This window comes from Mustelus asterias, chromosome 10 (genome assembly GCF_964213995.1).
Source record: "Mustelus asterias chromosome 10, sMusAst1.hap1.1, whole genome shotgun sequence".
Classification (NCBI taxonomy): Eukaryota; Metazoa; Chordata; class Chondrichthyes; order Carcharhiniformes; family Triakidae; genus Mustelus; species Mustelus asterias.
Genome location: NC_135810.1, coordinates 49,551,354 through 49,568,789, shown reverse-complemented (window position 1 = coordinate 49,568,789; position 17,436 = coordinate 49,551,354). Strand labels below are relative to the sequence as shown.

The window sequence follows — 17,436 nt, the reverse complement described above, 5'->3', positions numbered from 1 at the left end:
TTAAATATGTAACAGTTGCTTGTCTTCTTGAGCCAGCATCACCTTAATTAAATTACAAAAGTTTGATTTGTTTATTATAAATTCCACGGAGCCACACTGTTCTGAATTTACTGAAGCAGTGTCATTGTCATTGCAACTGTCTTAACATATTTTAAACAATCTTTGGCTCACCTTCCTGGATTCATACATGATTCGACTTGTGTATTAAAAGTTTATGAACGAAGTGGAAAATATCAGACAAAGTGCAGGCATGAAAATGCTTTTTTTTAAATATGCCTTATTCTAGATTTTTGATATGTTCACAGAACTTGGTGAGCCACCTACCAGACCAACAGCAGGTGCTTGCCTTGGCACGTTTCAAGAATGATTGCCATAGCTTGTCAGAACCTGAGCAATTTGGAGTAGTGGTGAGTATTCTGTGCACCAAAAATTCCAAAATCTCCCATTAACCTTATATTAATATTTAGCACAAACTCTTGAGTTGTTCCCCATAGGAAATGGTTTCCCATCTCTATTTAATATTCATTTTATGTTTTATTTATCTTCATTAATATAAAGCTGCTCTATACACAGTGATTTAAATGTCTGTCATGACTTTTTGCTTGTCATGCAAAATAGCATTTTTTCTGCTTGTTAAAATTTGCTTGCCTATATATTTGAAATTTGACTTTTAATGAAATTGGATTGTTTTGGGTGGACAGAAGGTAATACTGGAAATTACTTGATTCAGCCACTGTGAACTTAACATATTTTGGTCTGAATGAAATGCATTTTGGAACTCTATGGTGTGCTTAAGGATTTGTGGGTGGCACAGTGGTTAGCTCTGCTGCCTCACAGTGCCAGGGACCCAGGTTCAATTCTAGCCTTGGGTGACTGTGTGCAGTTTGCACGTTCTGCCCGTGTCTGCATGGGTTTCCTCCGGGTGCTCCAGTTTCCTCCCACACTCCAAAGATGTGTGGGTTAGCTAGATTGGCCATGCAAATTTGCCCCTTAGTGTCAGGGGGATTAACAGGGTAAATACATGGGGTTAAGGGGATAGGGCCTGGGTGGAATTGTTGTTGGTGCTGGCTCAATAGGCCTCCTTCTCTACTGTAGGAAATCTATAATTTCCCTTATCATTTAGTGCATTTACCTGGCTTAATGGCTAAATCTTGTCAGTTGTACCAGCATTACACTTCCTTCCATTGGTTCAAATCAGATAGACTGAAAAAGAGTGGGACCAGAGCCAGAGCAGAACTTTACTAAGAGCTAAGAGCCAGGGTGCTGAACGGATGCTGAAAGCAAAGGGGTAGGTTTAAAAAGAGTGGCACCATATAGTTTAGAGCAGAGATTTAAAAAGAGTGGAACTGAGGGCGGGACTTTTCAACCACACTTGCCCCAAGGCTGGAAATTCCTGCCTGAGGTCAACAGATCTTTGTATGGTCTATCTGCTATGATTCCTGTGATGGGCGGGACAGGAAAATTCCGCCCTGAGAGTCAGCAGAGATTTAGAAAGAGTAGAACCGAGAGTGGAATTGGGCTGTGTCAGAAATATTACAGGACAGGGGATCACATGGGTTGAGTTTTCTAGTAAGTGTTCACTTGAATCTAACGTAATCAACTATACAGTAAATTGATTAGTATAAATAATTTAAAAATGATGCCAATTTTATAATTTATCATATAATTACAATCTATACTCAATCAACTAATCATTTCCAGTAAATAAAGTTAAAATTAAATAAAAAGACATGGTAACGTGGTGTGAGTTATGAAGTTTTCAGTAATTTAAAATCTAGGGCTTTTAAATAATAGTTAAATAAACCATTTCAGTTAACCTTCCTATAAGACAAGTTGATGTCAACACAAGAAGCAGCTGGTGAGTCTTTGTATTTCTTTAATTAACAAGTTTAATAATCTATAAGTGAAGGCATTTCACACCAGCTTAGGCACATGGGAGGACAATTCCCCCAGAGTAGTGCAGCGGGCTAGGAGACATAAATGGAGGCCGTTTAGCGGGCTCCCCACTGGGCGCCATGGCCTCCGCAAGTCTCCGGCCGCCGGAGACTGCTGGAGTGAAGAGGGATGATGTGGAGATGCCAGCGTTGGACTGAGGTAAACATAGTAAGAAGTTTAACAACACCAGGTTAAAGTCCAACAGATTTATTTGGTAGCAAAAGCCACACAAGCTTTCAGAGCCTTAAGCCCCTTCTTCAGGTGAGGGGCCATGAAAGCACTCCAGGAGGCAGGGGTATGGGGGAGGTGCCCCCTGGGCATTGCCAGCCTGGCCCCCTGGCACTGCCCGAGGAAAAAGTGGTGATGCCCAGGGGGCACCTTGGCATTTCCCATCAGGCAATGCCAAGGGGGGGGCGTGGCCTAATGGGGCGATCGGGCGGGTGGGGGGGGGGGGGGGGGGGGGTCCCACTGCCACTCTGCAGTCGAAATTGGTGGCAGAAGGAGGGAAGGAGCTAATTGGGGCTGGCCATCAGGGGCTGCCCCGCTCAGTGCTATGCTGCCGGCCTCTCCAGTGGGAATAGGCTCCGCCCACAGATTTTTAATGAGATTCACGCTCGGGCTCTCTGCAGTGCACAGAGTGTGAAAGATTCATTTTGAAAATCCTGCTTAAAAAGTAAAGTGGGATTTACTCCACTTTTTACACAAATTCAGCACTTAGAAATTTTTTGGGAGAATCCTGGCCCTGTTCTGCGCAGAAACTCCAGGATGATGCTCAGGTCCTGGACAATTTTCTGCTCCAATTTGGAGCTTGAACTGCAATTGGCATCACTGTGATGCATCCGTAAGGTTGAGAACTGTGTGGATATCATGTTGATAGATGTGGTCACCCTGCAGCTGAAGGGTATGCTGGCAGAGAAGGAATAGGTGACTGTGAGGCGGTCAAATTGGATCGGGCAGGCTTGGAGGGGTTCCCGAAGTTCTTCTCACTCTCCAATCAATATTCAGTTCTGAATACTTGAGAGTGAAGGTTCCTCCGGGGAATGCAGCCAGAGCCAAGTCCATGGCACCATGGCTGGTTTAGCTGCACGTGGGAGTAGGAAGATGATTTGGAAGTCTACAGGGATTTGATTGTTAGGAAAATAGACAGGCTTTCTGTGGCCACAGATGTGAACCAAGGATGGTACGTTACCTCCTTGATGCTGGGGTCAAGGATGTCCTTGAATGACTACAGAGCGCCCTTAGTGGGGAGGTTGAACAGCCAACTGTTGTAGTCAATACCTGTACTAACAATGCAAGTGACATGTGGGATGAAGTCTGGCAAGCAGAGTTTAGGGAATGAGGAAAGAAACTAACGAACAAGATTTCGAAGGTGATATTATTTCCAGCACCATGCACAGTGAGTATAGAAATAGGAAGGCAGAACAGATGAATGCATGGCTGGGGAGGTGGAACGGGGGAAAAGGGCTTTTGATTCCTGGGACATTGTGACCAGTTCTCGGGAGATGGATCATTTACAGACCAGATGCCTGTATCTGAACAGAGCTAAGACCAGTATTTTTGTGGGGCAATTTGCTAGTGTTGCTGGGGAGGGTTTGGACTAACTCGGCAAGGGTGTGGGTGGCAGGAACTATTAATGAGGAAAGACCAGGTGAAAAAGCAATTGGAAGACACCGATAGCACTAGAGTAGGAAATGATATGGTATTAAGTGGGATCAGAACAATAAAAATGAAATAAGATCCAAGTTAAGTTTCTTAAGCATGGGTATGTGTATATGTTGCATCCAATTTGTGAAATTGCCCATTTCCTGAAATGAGCTCTGGTTGAATCCCATGTGCATAGTGTGGTAAACAAAGTTGGCAAGGTGTGGATTGCCATGTGGCAATACCATGTTATGGGCATAATGGGCAGGACTGGGTACAAAATATTCCTGAATGCAAGGTATTCAAGAAAGAAAAAAGATAGCATTGATTAAGGAAACTTTACAGTTCTGGAGAGAGAGGATGTCCTAGAGGGGTCCAGGACAGAATCTGTTGGGTTAGAACTAAGCAATAATAGAGGCACTTGTACACAAAAGCTGTACTTTATAGGCCATTGTCTAGTGGGACTAATATAGAAGAATACATTTGCAAAGAAATTAAAAAGAGGTGCACAAACTAAAAGTAGTTAGCAGTAGTTAACTCTGCCTTTTCCACAATGTTAATTGTGGAAAAGGCAGAGAGGGTGAACAGTTAATGAAATATGTTCAAGGGAATTTTCGAAAACAGTATATTTCTGGCCCACAGGCAAGGATGCACCACTGGATTTGATTTTGGGTGATGAAGTGAGTCAAGGGCCAGATAATATGTTAAGGACAGGATCCACACACTCCAGTGTAAATGTCGGGAACAAGCCCACCTCCAGGTAACCGGTTTGCCCTGCTTTAGATGTTCGGCCGACAGGCCTCTAATTGTTACGAGGTGGGATGGAACATCAGCTGGAGTGATCTCCAAAAGCCTCAACGTCATCTGGCGCTGTCAGTCCTGGAGGCCCGCAAATGACCGAAACATGGAGGCGGTGCCCTCAGCCATTGTCCTCTGTGACTGGGACATATCCCTCTGCTACTAGATCATGCTCTTGAAGACTTTAGCCATGGTTCTCTATGACTGGGCCAAACTCTGGAGGGCCTTTGCAATGTCCATTTGCACTTGTGACATAACCATGTATGACTGGGTCTTGTCCTGGAGTTCAGCCATGGACATCACACAGACCGAGCCGGGCCTTGGACATTGTCAGACGTGGCTCCAGGCATTCCACCATGGCCACCCTTGCAGTGTTGACCTGGGTACCAGACAATGCTGGCACCATCTCCAGTGAAGGAAGGCTCCAGGACCTCTCCAGATGGCCTTGCATTTACAAGAATGTTGCTGACAACCCCTCCTGCAACATCTGACTCTGTTTTTGCATCAGTAACAGTGATGTGATAACATTTTCCAGAGGCCCAACACCTGATTTGGGTCAGCTGTTTCCTGGGAACCAGCAGACCTCCGACTACCCGCTCCTTGGAAGTTCCTGCTTCCACCTGATGTGCTACAGCAGCTGTGTGGCGATCACCAGATGGTGCTCCAGAAGCCTGTCTGCTAACATGAGCCACCTAGGAGAGCGTTTCTGCGCTGGTGCATCATACAGGTGAAAGCAGTGCCGAGAATTCGGTGTCCTCTACTCTGAGGTGTTGGACGAGGGGGGGGGCATAGATCCTGGATGACATGGCCTCATCTGATGGGGATCCTGAAAGAAAGAAGACATGAGGTCATCCTTTGGGAAGATCATGGGTGTGGGAGATGAGAGACTCACTTGAGATAGGTCAACCGAATAAAGGTGCATTTGACTTTCATTTCTAAGGAGCACGCCAACCTTGCAATCTGACACAATTCACTCTGGGGCTACCCCTGCGATTTCCAGTGCCCTCTCTTCAAAGGGGGTGAAGACATGTAGCTTGGGCCCATCTTACCACACCCCCTCCTGTTGTGAGCTATCTTGTCCCACTAGGACAGAAAGAGGACATTGTGAGACTGTGGCCTGGTGGGTATGCGGAGGGGTCTTCACAGCAGTTGGCATGCATGGGCACAGCACCTAGTCTATGAGAGTTTGTCAGGGGGATTGTTTGAGGGCGGGGAGGGAATGATGGAGATACTGGTGGTTCGGGTGTTTGAGGGTTCCAAGGTTTAGGGTAAAATGCCAGAGGTTACGGATGAGAGTGATGCCAGGGGCAGACAGATGGATACTCACCCTTGAGCTCAGAAGAGGTCATTCATTTTCTTGCGGCATTGGAGTCCGGTCCTGGTGATGCTGCTGGAGCTGACCACCTCTGCCACTGCATTACAGGCCTCCAACACCACATTGGTAGGGAGTCTCCTGCCAACCCTTGGAAAGAGGATGGCCCTCCTCTTCTCCACAGTGTCTAGCACCCAGTCCACATCTGCTTTCAGGAATCTTGGGGCAGCATTTCTTGCAGCCATGTTACTGCCTGGAATGTTACCACAATGGCTGAGGGCATCGCACCATGACTCGGACATTTGTGGGCATCCAGCACTGACAGCGCCAGATGACGTTGAGATTGGGTGCTGAAGCAAGCACTTATATGCTGTTCCCACATGTAGAGGGCTAACTGCTGATTCCCAACTCCAGTGATTTAAGCACTGGTGGAGTTGGGAAATCGGCGTGATTTCATGTGGAGGATGTGCTGGCCTATTTGAATAGGCTAAATCGGGCCTGTTCAGTGCTGCCAATGCCAGTGGAAAACATTCCAGGGTTCCTACTGGCATCAATACTTTGAACCAAATTGGGAGAATAGTGCCCAAAAAGTCACCAGCTCCAGATGAGATACCTCAAAGTATACTGAATGAGGTAAGGGAGGAAATTGTGCACTGGCCATAATCTTCCATTTTGAAGAGAGACATGGGTAATGCTCATGGGTTGGAGAATTGCAAATGTTACATCTTTGTCCAAAAAACTTGTTTGTTTAACGTGATTGTATTTTTTTGATGAGATAACAAAGCATTGATGAGGATCATTCAGTTGATGCAGTGGATGTGAACTTCGAAAAGATATTTGATAAAGTGTCACGTAACAGCCTTGTCAGCAAAGTTGAAGCCCATGGAATAAAAGAGACCTGGCAGCATGAATACGAATTGACCTGAGTATAGGGGAACTCCCCGGATGTCGGTGTTGGGACCACTGCTTTTATTAAATTATGTTAATGACCTACACTTGTTGTACATGGAGCAATTTCAAAGTTTATAAATGACACAAAAGTTGAAAGTATTGTGAACTGTTTGAAGGACAGTGATAAAAACTTTAGACAAGCCGGTAGAATAGGCAGAGAAGTGACAGATGAAATTTATTACAGAGAAATATGAAGGGACTGAGGGGGTGGCGAGAAGAGAGAGAGAGTTCCACAGAAGAATTTTCACTGTTTATAGACCTAGGTTTCTGGTGGGGCAGGCTCTCGTGGAATCCACCCCTTTCATTATTTTTGGCAGAGTGTCTAAAAATATGGCAGAATAAGCCAGCAGCGTAACCAACAGACTCCCCTCCGCTTTTCAGGCCCAAGTGACACTTTTCCAGAAGATGGCAAAATTCCACCTGAATATTACTGTTGGTTCAAAGTTGTTTAATTAAAATTCAAACTTGTATTAAATAAGTTAATTTTCTTTCAAGCAGAGGTGGCTTTGAATTAACAGGAATATGTTTTATTATGTCTGGCAGATAAATACTGAGGCTAGTATGGAATTACTCAGTAAATTTTAATTGTTTCCTATTTATAAATCCCATTTGCACAAATCATTGCAATTCAGGTTTTGCCCGCACCAGTCCTTATCTTAATCATCATGTTTCATTTAAAATGTCTGCAAACACTAAAGACCAATTTAAGGAGTTAATATGAAATGGTTGATGTTGCATGCCTCAGTGTTTGCCATCTCTCCATTGCTTGTGCACGAATGTACATTTATGTCTTTGGAACAGTTTTATCACAGTTAAAAAATTGAAAAATAAAAACAAGAAGCCAAGAATTAATTGTTCAGAGTTGATGTTCCACTTGAAAGACCGTCATACTTTTTTATTTATAATTTGGCTTGCAATGGTTTTAATTCCCTGATCGTTTTGTTCAATCAAAATTCACAGACCATTTGAAATATTTTTGAGGTGGTTCAGCACTGCAGTGTGAAAACACACGAGCAAGCCAAAAAAACTAACATCTTGAAGCTAAATGGAGTGACTTGATTGCTCACAAATGTGCAGCTCATCTTAATTTGACTTAAGTTTATTTGTTTTTCCTATATGCCACATGTGGGAACAGTTTAGCATTTTGTTACATGCTTTCCATTCACCTACCATATGATGCTATTATATCTACACGTTGTCATTATAACATTCTGTCAAATAATATTACATCAGAAGTAACAAAAAAAAACTCGATACAATTTTAACATCACATAGTTGAACATGTATTAAGAAACATATGAGAATGTTTTACAGGCTAAAACACAGTTCAAGATGGGAAAATATTCTTAAATGCATGAAATGTTTGTCATGTTTATTCATTTCTAAAAATCTGTTGCTATCTTCTGTTTTTCTTTGCTGTTTATTTTAGAGTTCAAAATAAATTACTGCACAATGAAGTCAAGTTCATGGCAGGATCTACGAAGCAAATTTAGATTTTAAAATATTTCTTCATTCGCAGGTTTGGTAGTTATACCAATAGAGCTTGAGTGAACATTTCACCTTTGAATTAGAATATGTTGAACTCCCACCATCAGACAGGTTTTTGCCTAAGTTACTAATAGGATACTTTATGGTAGATAAAGTATCATTTGAGTGGAACTAATGACTGCACTGCTGACCTGGAAAAGCACCTCATGTTTGTTGATGCAGCAGTGACAGTGGGAAGTTCAAGGGCCAGACAGTTGTGCCCTTATTGTTGAAAGAAACAGCATGCAGTAAGTTTCAGCTGTGGAGACCATGAATGGGGAAATAAAAAAAGTATAAATGAAAATAAAAATAGTTTTTCATTTTTCCAATGTCACAGAAATGATTAGAAATAGCAGAATTGTGAACTTCCATTTGTCAAAATTTAGAAACTGCTGCATGCAGCACAAACAATAAAGCCAGGGGTTTCTGGAACACAGGTTGTACATCAACAGCAGATGTAATTTTTGCTTTTAAACCAGTGAATGCCATTGCTATTTAATTCTTTTCTGTGAAACTGACCAGGTAAGGTCTATAGCTCAGCCACAGCTATGAAGACTTTTAGAACACTCCTGCATTGAATTACACCAACTGGGCACATAACAGCATCGTGACAGCTCATGAATACACCTACCAGAAATTAAAGCAAACATTTTCAATACTCATTAACAACAGCAAAATTTATGTTTGTGCAGCTTGGAGTAGCTGTAATATGAATTTAAAATGGCCCCAGAGGCAGCTCTTCAACGTAGAGTTGGGCTGATTCAATTTTCCAGTTAGTACTACAGCATAGCAGATTTCATAAAAGCTTTATCATGACAGCCTGTGGTGATTGTATAAGATCAAATAAATGATTGCAATTTAGGCAGCGTATGTGTTAATGCCTCAGTAAAGTTCTCAGGTATAAATACATTTTAAAAATGGAAATTTGAAATAAAACAGGAAATATGAGGTTTTTTTGAAAAGGCCTGTTAATATCTGAAAAGCGAAAAGAAAGGGTGTTTGGTCTGGATGTAGAACATCTTTAAGAATTAAACAGAAGTGGTTCATAGTTCACTTTGCATTTCTTCAAACAATTCTACAATGCGTCTGATTCTCTCTATTTAGTAGTGAAGACAAAATGGCCAGAACATGTTGTCAATACAGCATGGGCCAATTGTTAATGTACAAATGGGCCAATGGACTTTGTTGTTGTTAATGTACCAAATAGTGCAAGCAACAACTTGAAATGAAAAGCTGATGCGCAGTGAAACTCAAATATTTAATTGTTGTCCAGGTGTCATTGCTCTGCCATAATATCTACACAAAAATGGCAAGTTGCTGTCTGGCTCACTATTGGAATGTGTTGAATGGAGGGTGATGGTGGCATAATCACTGGACTAGAAATCCAGAGGCCCAGACTAATGCTCTGGGGACATGGTTCAAATCTCCCCATGGCAGCTGGTTGAATTTAAATTCAATTAATTAATAATTCTGGAATGGGATTCTAATCTCAGTAATGGTGAACATGAAACTATCATTGGTCGTTATGAAAGTCCATTAATGCCCTTTGTTGAAGGAAATCTGTCGCCTGCTGGTGTGGTCCACATGTGACTCCTGAACCACTGCAAAGTGACTCTTAACTGCTCTCAAGGACAATTAGAAATGCACAACAAATGCTGTCCCTGCAACACCCATAGCCCAAGAAAAGATTTACAAATTCTATCTTTTCCTCTTTATTTCTCTTTCTATACCTGATGTGACATTGAATTCACTCACTCAAATTTATTCACTCAATTTTACACTTCCTTCTCAGTCATTGTGCTGTTAATTTCACAATCCTTTGACTTGATATGTCAATGAGGTGCACAATTGTTTGCGCTGTTAACTCATCCCAAATATCCTGTTTCCCGAGCTGTGACTTTATCAGCTCGCACTTTCAGAAGCTTGCCACATAAAAGAGGGTAGGTCTAAAGCGGATACCATTGGATGTCCTGCCATCACAAATTGCAATCCAACATGTGGGCACGATTTTCCTGTCCCACTATGCTGGTCGAGTAGCGGGGCAGGAAATTTAAGCGGGAGGCCAAAAACAGGAATTGTGACTTCCCAAGCCATTATTTATGACCTGATTGTCCTTGCGCTGTTCCCTGGTGCAAGACTGATTTAAATAGTTATATCATCATTTGCGTTTGTTTAGTGAGCCCAGGATGTAATTGTCCGAGCTCGCGTGTTTCCGACCCTGCTGGTGGAGGTCCACACCAGCAGGGATCACGTATGGTCTCCAGCAATCGGGACCTGACGTGATGGTCTCGCTGGTGGGAACAAAGGCCATTGATGTAATCGAGGGGTCGGGGATGGAAGGGGGCAATGCCCCTTAGGCAGTGCCAAGGGGCTTGGGGCCTGAGGGGGCAGGGCCTCATGGGGTGGGGCCAGATGGAGGCAGAACAAGAGTGGGGTGGGGAGGTAGGGGGGGAGGGAAGCAGGGATCTCTGCATCGGGACCTCCCGATTTCCTGCCCGTTGGGCGCTTAGACTTTTTTTTGAGGGGGAGAATCATGCCCGCTATCTTTCAGAGTCATTTAATTTTCTCTTGGAATTCATTCTGCTGGTAGGGTCACTTCCCCAAGGCAGCCTGGGTATTGAACACTGATTCCATGTCTTGATGCAGAGTCTACAGCATCATCAGGATATGCTTAAGTGCTCCATGTGAGTGTCATTAATTGGATTTTTTACCTCATCATTTAGGTCGAGTTAGTTTTATGCTGCGAACTGATAGAAATGCAAATTGCTAACTTTGCGCTAATGTCATGCATACAAACAACAAATTAGAACAGGAGTAGGTCTTTCGGCCCTTCGAGCCTGCTCCAATATTCAATAAGATTATGGCTGATCTGATTGTGGCCTCCACTCCACATTCTGCCTATTGCTGATAACATTTGACTTCCTAGAATCTATCTACCTCTGCATTAAAAATATTCATTTGACTTTGCCTCCACCACTCTTTGAAGTCGAACATTCCAAAGATTCAAGATCTTCTGAGAGAAAAAAATCTTCTCATCTTCATCTTCAGTGAGACCACCTTATTTTTAAACTGTGTTACCTCGTTCTAGTCTGTCCACTTGGGGAAACATCCTTTTTGCATTGTCCACCGTGTCAAGTCTCCTCTGGGTCGTATTTGTTCCAATCTCTTAGTCTTCTAAACTTCAATATATACAAGCCCACCATATTCAACTGTTCTTCGGAAGATAATCTGCCACCCAATCTCAGTGAACCTTCTCTGAATTGCTTCTAACCCATTTGTTTCCTTTCTCGAATATGGAGACCAAGACTGAACACAGTACTCCAGATGTGGTCTCACCAGTATCCTGTGCAACTGTAGCAAAACATCCTTACTTTTATATTCCATTCCCATTGCAATAAATAACAACATTCCATTTGTCTTCTGTTCACTTGCTGTATCTGCAAACTAACTTTTCCTGATTCATGTACTTGTTAGAGTTCTGAAATCTCTCTCCATTTAAATAATATGCTGCTTTTCTATTCCTGCCCAAGTGGACATGTTCCCATATTATACACCATCTGCTAAATTGTTGCCCTAAGACCATAAGAAATAGGAAGAGGATTCGGCCGTTCAACCCTTTGAACCTGTTCCACCATTTAATTGGGTCATGGCTGATCGAACACTCACTAAGTCCACTTTCTTGCTTTCTCTCAGTTAATTCCCCTACTAATTAAAAGCCTATTGGTCTCAGCCTTGAAAATATTCAAGGACTCAGCCTCCACACATTCCTGGGGTAAAAATTCAAAAGATTCACCACTCTCTGACAGAAGAAATTCTTCCTTCTTGTAACTTATCTATGTCTCTTTGCAGACTCCTTATGCCCCCTTTACAACTTACTTCCCTACCTATCTTTGTGTCATCAGCAAATTTGCCAACCATGCATTTGGTCCCTTCATCCAAGAGATTAATATAAATTGTAAAAAGGTTGAGGGCTCAGTACTCATACCTGTAGCTCTCAACTTATCACATTTTGCCAAACCGGAATGACCCATTCATGCCTCATCTGTTTTCCACTGGTTAACTAATTCTCTATCCATGCTAATATGTTGCCCTCACACTATGTGCTCTTATTTTTTCAGTAACCTTTGATGTGGCATCTTGTCAAATGCCTTCTAGAAATCTAAGTACTGCACATCCACAGATTCTCCTTTATCCATGTTGCTTGTTACTTCCTCGAAGAGCTCCAATAAATTAGTCAAATGTGATATCCCTTTCACAAAACCATGTTGACTTTTCTTGATTACATGGAGATTTTCCAAGTACTCTGCTATAACCTCCTTAATAATATTTTCTCTGAGAAATTTTATTCTAACTGGTCTGCACTTTTCTACTTTCTGTCTCCTTTTCTTGAATAGAGGAGTCACATTTACTATTTTCCAATCTGATGGGACCTTTCCAGAATCTAGGAAATTTTGGAAAATGAAAACCAACGCATCTATTTTCTGAACAAGCACTTCTTTTAAAACCCAAGGATGAAGTCCATCAGGCCTGTGGATTGTACGCTTTTCAATGTAATCATTTTCTCAGTATCCTTTCCCTGCTGATTGAGATTTTGATTTAAGTTTCAAGTTTCACCCTTCCTTTCATCTCCCAATTCACAATTATTTCTCATTTGCATCCTCCATAGTGTAGACAAATGCAAAATATCTGTTCAATTGATCTGTCATTTCCTTATTTTATATTATTAATTCCTGAGACTCACTCTGTAGAGGACCAATGCTCACTTGACTTGCGTTTTGGTTTTAAATATCTGTAAAAACTTTTACTATCTGCTTTTATGTTTCTAGCTATTTTTCTCTTGTATTCTAGTTTCTCCCGCCTTGTTAATCTGTTGGACATTCTTTGTTCTTTATATTCGATCCAATCTTCTGACCTGCCACTCACCTTTGTGGAATTTTTTTTCAAATTGACACTATCTTTATTTTCTTTGGTTACCTATGGATGGTGAGTTATTCCCTTCCAGCTTTTCTTTCTCACTGGAATGTGTATTCTGAAATATCTCCTGAAATGTCTGCCACTGCATCTGTACTGATCTATCCCTTAATCTAATTTCCCAGTTTGCTTCAGCCAGCTCTGTCTTCATGCCATCTTAATTGCCCTTATTTAAGTTTAAAACACTAGTCCTCAATCCACTCCTGTCCCTTAAACTGAAGGCACAATTCAATCATATTATGATCACTGCTACTTAGGAGTGCTTTCACTCTGAAGTAATTAATTAGTCCTGTCTCATTATATATTACCAGATTTAGTATAACTTGCTCTCTGGTTGGTGCTGGTGTTAGGGCCCTGAAGCAGAATCCCAAGTTACATTATGAAACCAGACTAGATCCCAACAACTTTTCTATTTTGGCATATATGAGGATGGTATATTTCTTTCCAAGAATGATTCCACTGACAAAGTAGGAATCTTTTAGAGTGAAACAACTTTATTTAATAACACCGTTTAAACATAACCCTAACAAACAAAGCAGCTTAACCATTAACAATTGAACAGTATTTTAAAAATGAAAAGAAGCAGCTTTACTTTCTAGCTTATGACTCTTCCAGTTTCAATAAGCCCCATTTGTGCATAAATAAAATCCACTTTAAAATAAATATAGCTAGCAAACCCAGGCATACTTGCCCTCAGAGAGATGTAGAGGTTCAGAAGCCTGCAAAATCCTTCTGACTTCAACCAGCTTCAGCTGCAACTCACTACTTTCTTTAAATGCTTTATTTTATCTGTGACAGACCCAGTTCTGCACATAAACCACATCATCACATGACCTTATCAATCACTCTAATCAGAAATCCCAGGGGAACCAAAGTAAAAAAAATCCATTAGCTCTACTTAAAATAAATACTTGCAGGGCTGAAATGAGTAATTATCCTGCTATACCAAAATGTGACCTTCATTCCTCCATGACATACTGACTGCCTGTAGAATAAAGCTGCATTTTTAAACATTCCTCTTAACATAAAAAATATATAAATATATATACACCTCATCGCAATGTGCAAAACACTCAAACGTTTCATCCAGGTTATCTCTGCCAATCTGATTTGTCCTGTCTATAAGTAGATTGAAATCACTCATGATTATCACCTTTCTCACAAGCCCCATAATGGTTTTCCTGTCTACCCTGTCCTAGAATAGTTACCGTGCGGGACTCTAATTACCACTCCCACAAGTGACTTCTTACCTTTTTAACTTTATCATTTCTCATGCTAATCTAATATACTTATCTCCAGAAATAAGGCCATCTCTTTCTATTGTATCAGTCATCCTTAATTACCAGAGCCTTTTTACTGTCCTTTTACTATTTTTGTAACCTCTATTTTCGCATTCTTAGGTTTGTACAATCTGTTCTTTCCCACCATGCTCTGACCATCATTTCCCTTATTGGTACCTTGCTTTCTTACCTTGTCTTCTCTACTTAATTTATCACATCTTCCCATACTTGATCCATGCCTCATTGTTTAGCTTGACGCACTGATTATATGACGCGCCAGAACACAGGTTCCAGCACTTTTCAAGTGAAGACCACCTCAATGATTCAGATCCCACTTTCCCCAGTACTCGTGTCAGTGCCCCTTGAACCAAAACCCATTTCCCCCAAGCCAATCTTTGAGCCATGCATATAACTTTTTAATCTGATTTACCATGTGCCAATTTACTCATGGTTTAGGTCATAATCCAAAGATTATGATCTTTGAGATTCTGCTTAATTTGGTACCTAGGTCCTCGTACTCATTGTTCAGAAGCTCTTCCCTGTTGCTCCCTGTGTCGTTGTATCACTGGATCCTCCCCTTCCCATTGCAAATTTCTCTCCAGCCCAGAGCAATGTTCTGCATGCTAATATTGAGCATGCAACTTAATCTTCAGGACGCTTGCAGAGAACAACTGTCCCCCTAACTATACTGACCCCTGACCAATTTGCTTGTGGCTCAAGTAATAATCCAGAGATTATTATCCTCAAGGTTCTGCTTTTTAATTTAGCACCTGGCTGCTCATACTCCCTCAGCAGAGCCTCTTTCGAAGCTCTACCTATGTCGTTGGTACCTACATGGACCAGGACCAATGTCCTCCCTCCCTCACTGCAAGTTCAACACACAACAGATATCCCAAACCCTGGCACTGGGCAGGTAACATGCCGTCTGGACTCCCACTCTCTGCTGCAGAGAACTGTGTATCCCCCTGACTATACAGCCCCAACTACCAATATATTCCTATTAACTTCCCCTGTTTATTTGTCTACATGTATTATAGTGCCATGGTCAATTGGCTCATCCACCCTGCAGTCACCACTCTCATCCAAATAGGTTCCAAGAACCCTGAACCTGTTGGACAATTCAGCAGGTCACCTGGAACCTCCTGAATGTTCTTCTTGACCAGCGGAATTTAAGGACCAGCAGAATGTAAGGAAGGAAAAAGAGAGAGTGCAAAGGACGGAGAAGGAAATATGATGAATAACGGTCAAATTAGATTGAGAAAGAGTAACGATGGGAAAGAGAGTAGGATAAGACAGAATAAAACAGAGAAAGGATGGAAAGGTAAGAAAATCCTGCTGTATTTAAAAATCCTCTTGGATTTTGGGATTCACAGTTAATGCCTGCCTTGCCATTGACATTCACATACCATGAATTAATACAAAAAAGCGAGATTCCAAGTTCATTGCCCCTTTTTTGGGCCTCCATGGGTTGATTGATGTATCAAATCCTAAATCATGACATTCACAATGTTCTGATCACAGGAATTACCAGCTCTAAATGGTTGCAGCAAAATTAATTTGTCTTAATGGCATAAATATGAATAAGAAATTCTTCTTAGTAACTTTTAAGGGGCATCTTGACAAGTACATGAATAGGATGGGAATAGAGGAATATGGTCCCCGGAAAGGTAGGGGGTTTTAGTTAGGTCGGGCAGCATGGTCGGTGCAGGCTTGGAGGGCCGAAGGGCCTGTTCCTGTGCTGTAATTTTCTTTGTTCTTGTAAATCCAACAGTTTTATGACACACAAAGGGAAGCCAATGGCAAGATGGTCTTTTTTTGGCCTTGACAAGAATAATGGTGCAGCATTGCAAATCCTCCAGCAGTCTATGGCACATCAGAACATGTGGTAAACTCTTACTTATTAGAAATGCTTGTTTTATACACTAATAATGGTGAGCACAGTGAAGTTGACATTTTTTAATAGTATTTTTTGTTGGCTAATTTCATTTAAGAGGAATTGTGTGGGTGGTGACTGTGTTACGTCTGTTCATTTATTATTCACAAAAGAATTATTTTAAACACCCATGTAGATCAGCAACATTAGTGCTGTGTCTGAAACTTAAATGATTGCATATTAATGATAATCTGTGAAGGTGTTTTTTGCAAGCACGTTCCTGTCACTGGACCTCAAAGGGCACCAATGATTCCTTCCTTTCTTGGGGCTGAAACTTCAAGCCCCACCAGGGCAGAAATGGATTTGGGTGGAGAATGTGGACTGCTGTACTGGTTTTCTGATGCTGTTCCCAAGGTGCAGATGGTGGTCCTGGTGATAACCACCCAATCCATTAACAATGTCAGTTAAAATGGTTAAAGTGCACATTGAGGGCTTAATAAGGGTGAAGTTCTGATTTTGCAGAGGAGAAGGACAAGGGGAAAGAAAGATATGGAGACTGTACTTTCAGTGTATGATCTACCCTGAAGATAAGCTACTTGGGGATGACTGAGGGGATGTCACAGGAAACTGCGACTCTCCAGGCAGATACATGGTCACGGACATCTGTGCCTACAAAGAACAAAGAAAAGTACGCAACAGGAACAAGCTGTTTGGCCATCCAAGCCTGTGCTGATCAAGATGTCCTAACTGAACTAAAAAAAAACTTTCTGCTCTTACTCAGTCCATATGCCTCTATTCCCTCCATATTCGTGTACCCATACAGATGCCTCTTAAATGCTGTTAATGTGCCTGCTTCCTCCTCTGGCAGTGCACTCCAGGCATCCACCACTCTGCGTGAAAAACTTCCCCCACGAATCTTCCTTAAACTTTCCCCCTCTCACTTTGAACCTATGCCCCCTTGTAAGCAACACTTGCCCCCTTGTAAGTAACACTTGCACCCTTGGCAAAAGCCTCTGACTATCCACCCTGTTTATGCCTCTCAATTTTGTAGACCTCTATCAGGTCTCAGCTCAGCGTCTGGCTTTCCAATGAAAACAATCCGAATTTATTCAACCTCTCCTCATAGTCAACATCCTCGAGAGCAAACA

General features: G+C 41.9%; 1 protein-coding gene across 1 annotated transcript in view; it reads left to right on the top strand.

Annotated features, from left to right (window-relative positions):
• Positions 1-17,436, top strand: part of LOC144500017 (protein diaphanous homolog 3-like) — a 606,420-nt gene that overhangs the window by 342,667 nt on the left and 246,317 nt on the right. Inside the window, exon 20 of the mRNA XM_078222760.1 lies at positions 306-407. Within this exon, the coding sequence (XP_078078886.1) occupies positions 306-407 (102 nt within the window). The remainder of the gene's footprint in view (positions 1-305; positions 408-17,436) is intronic.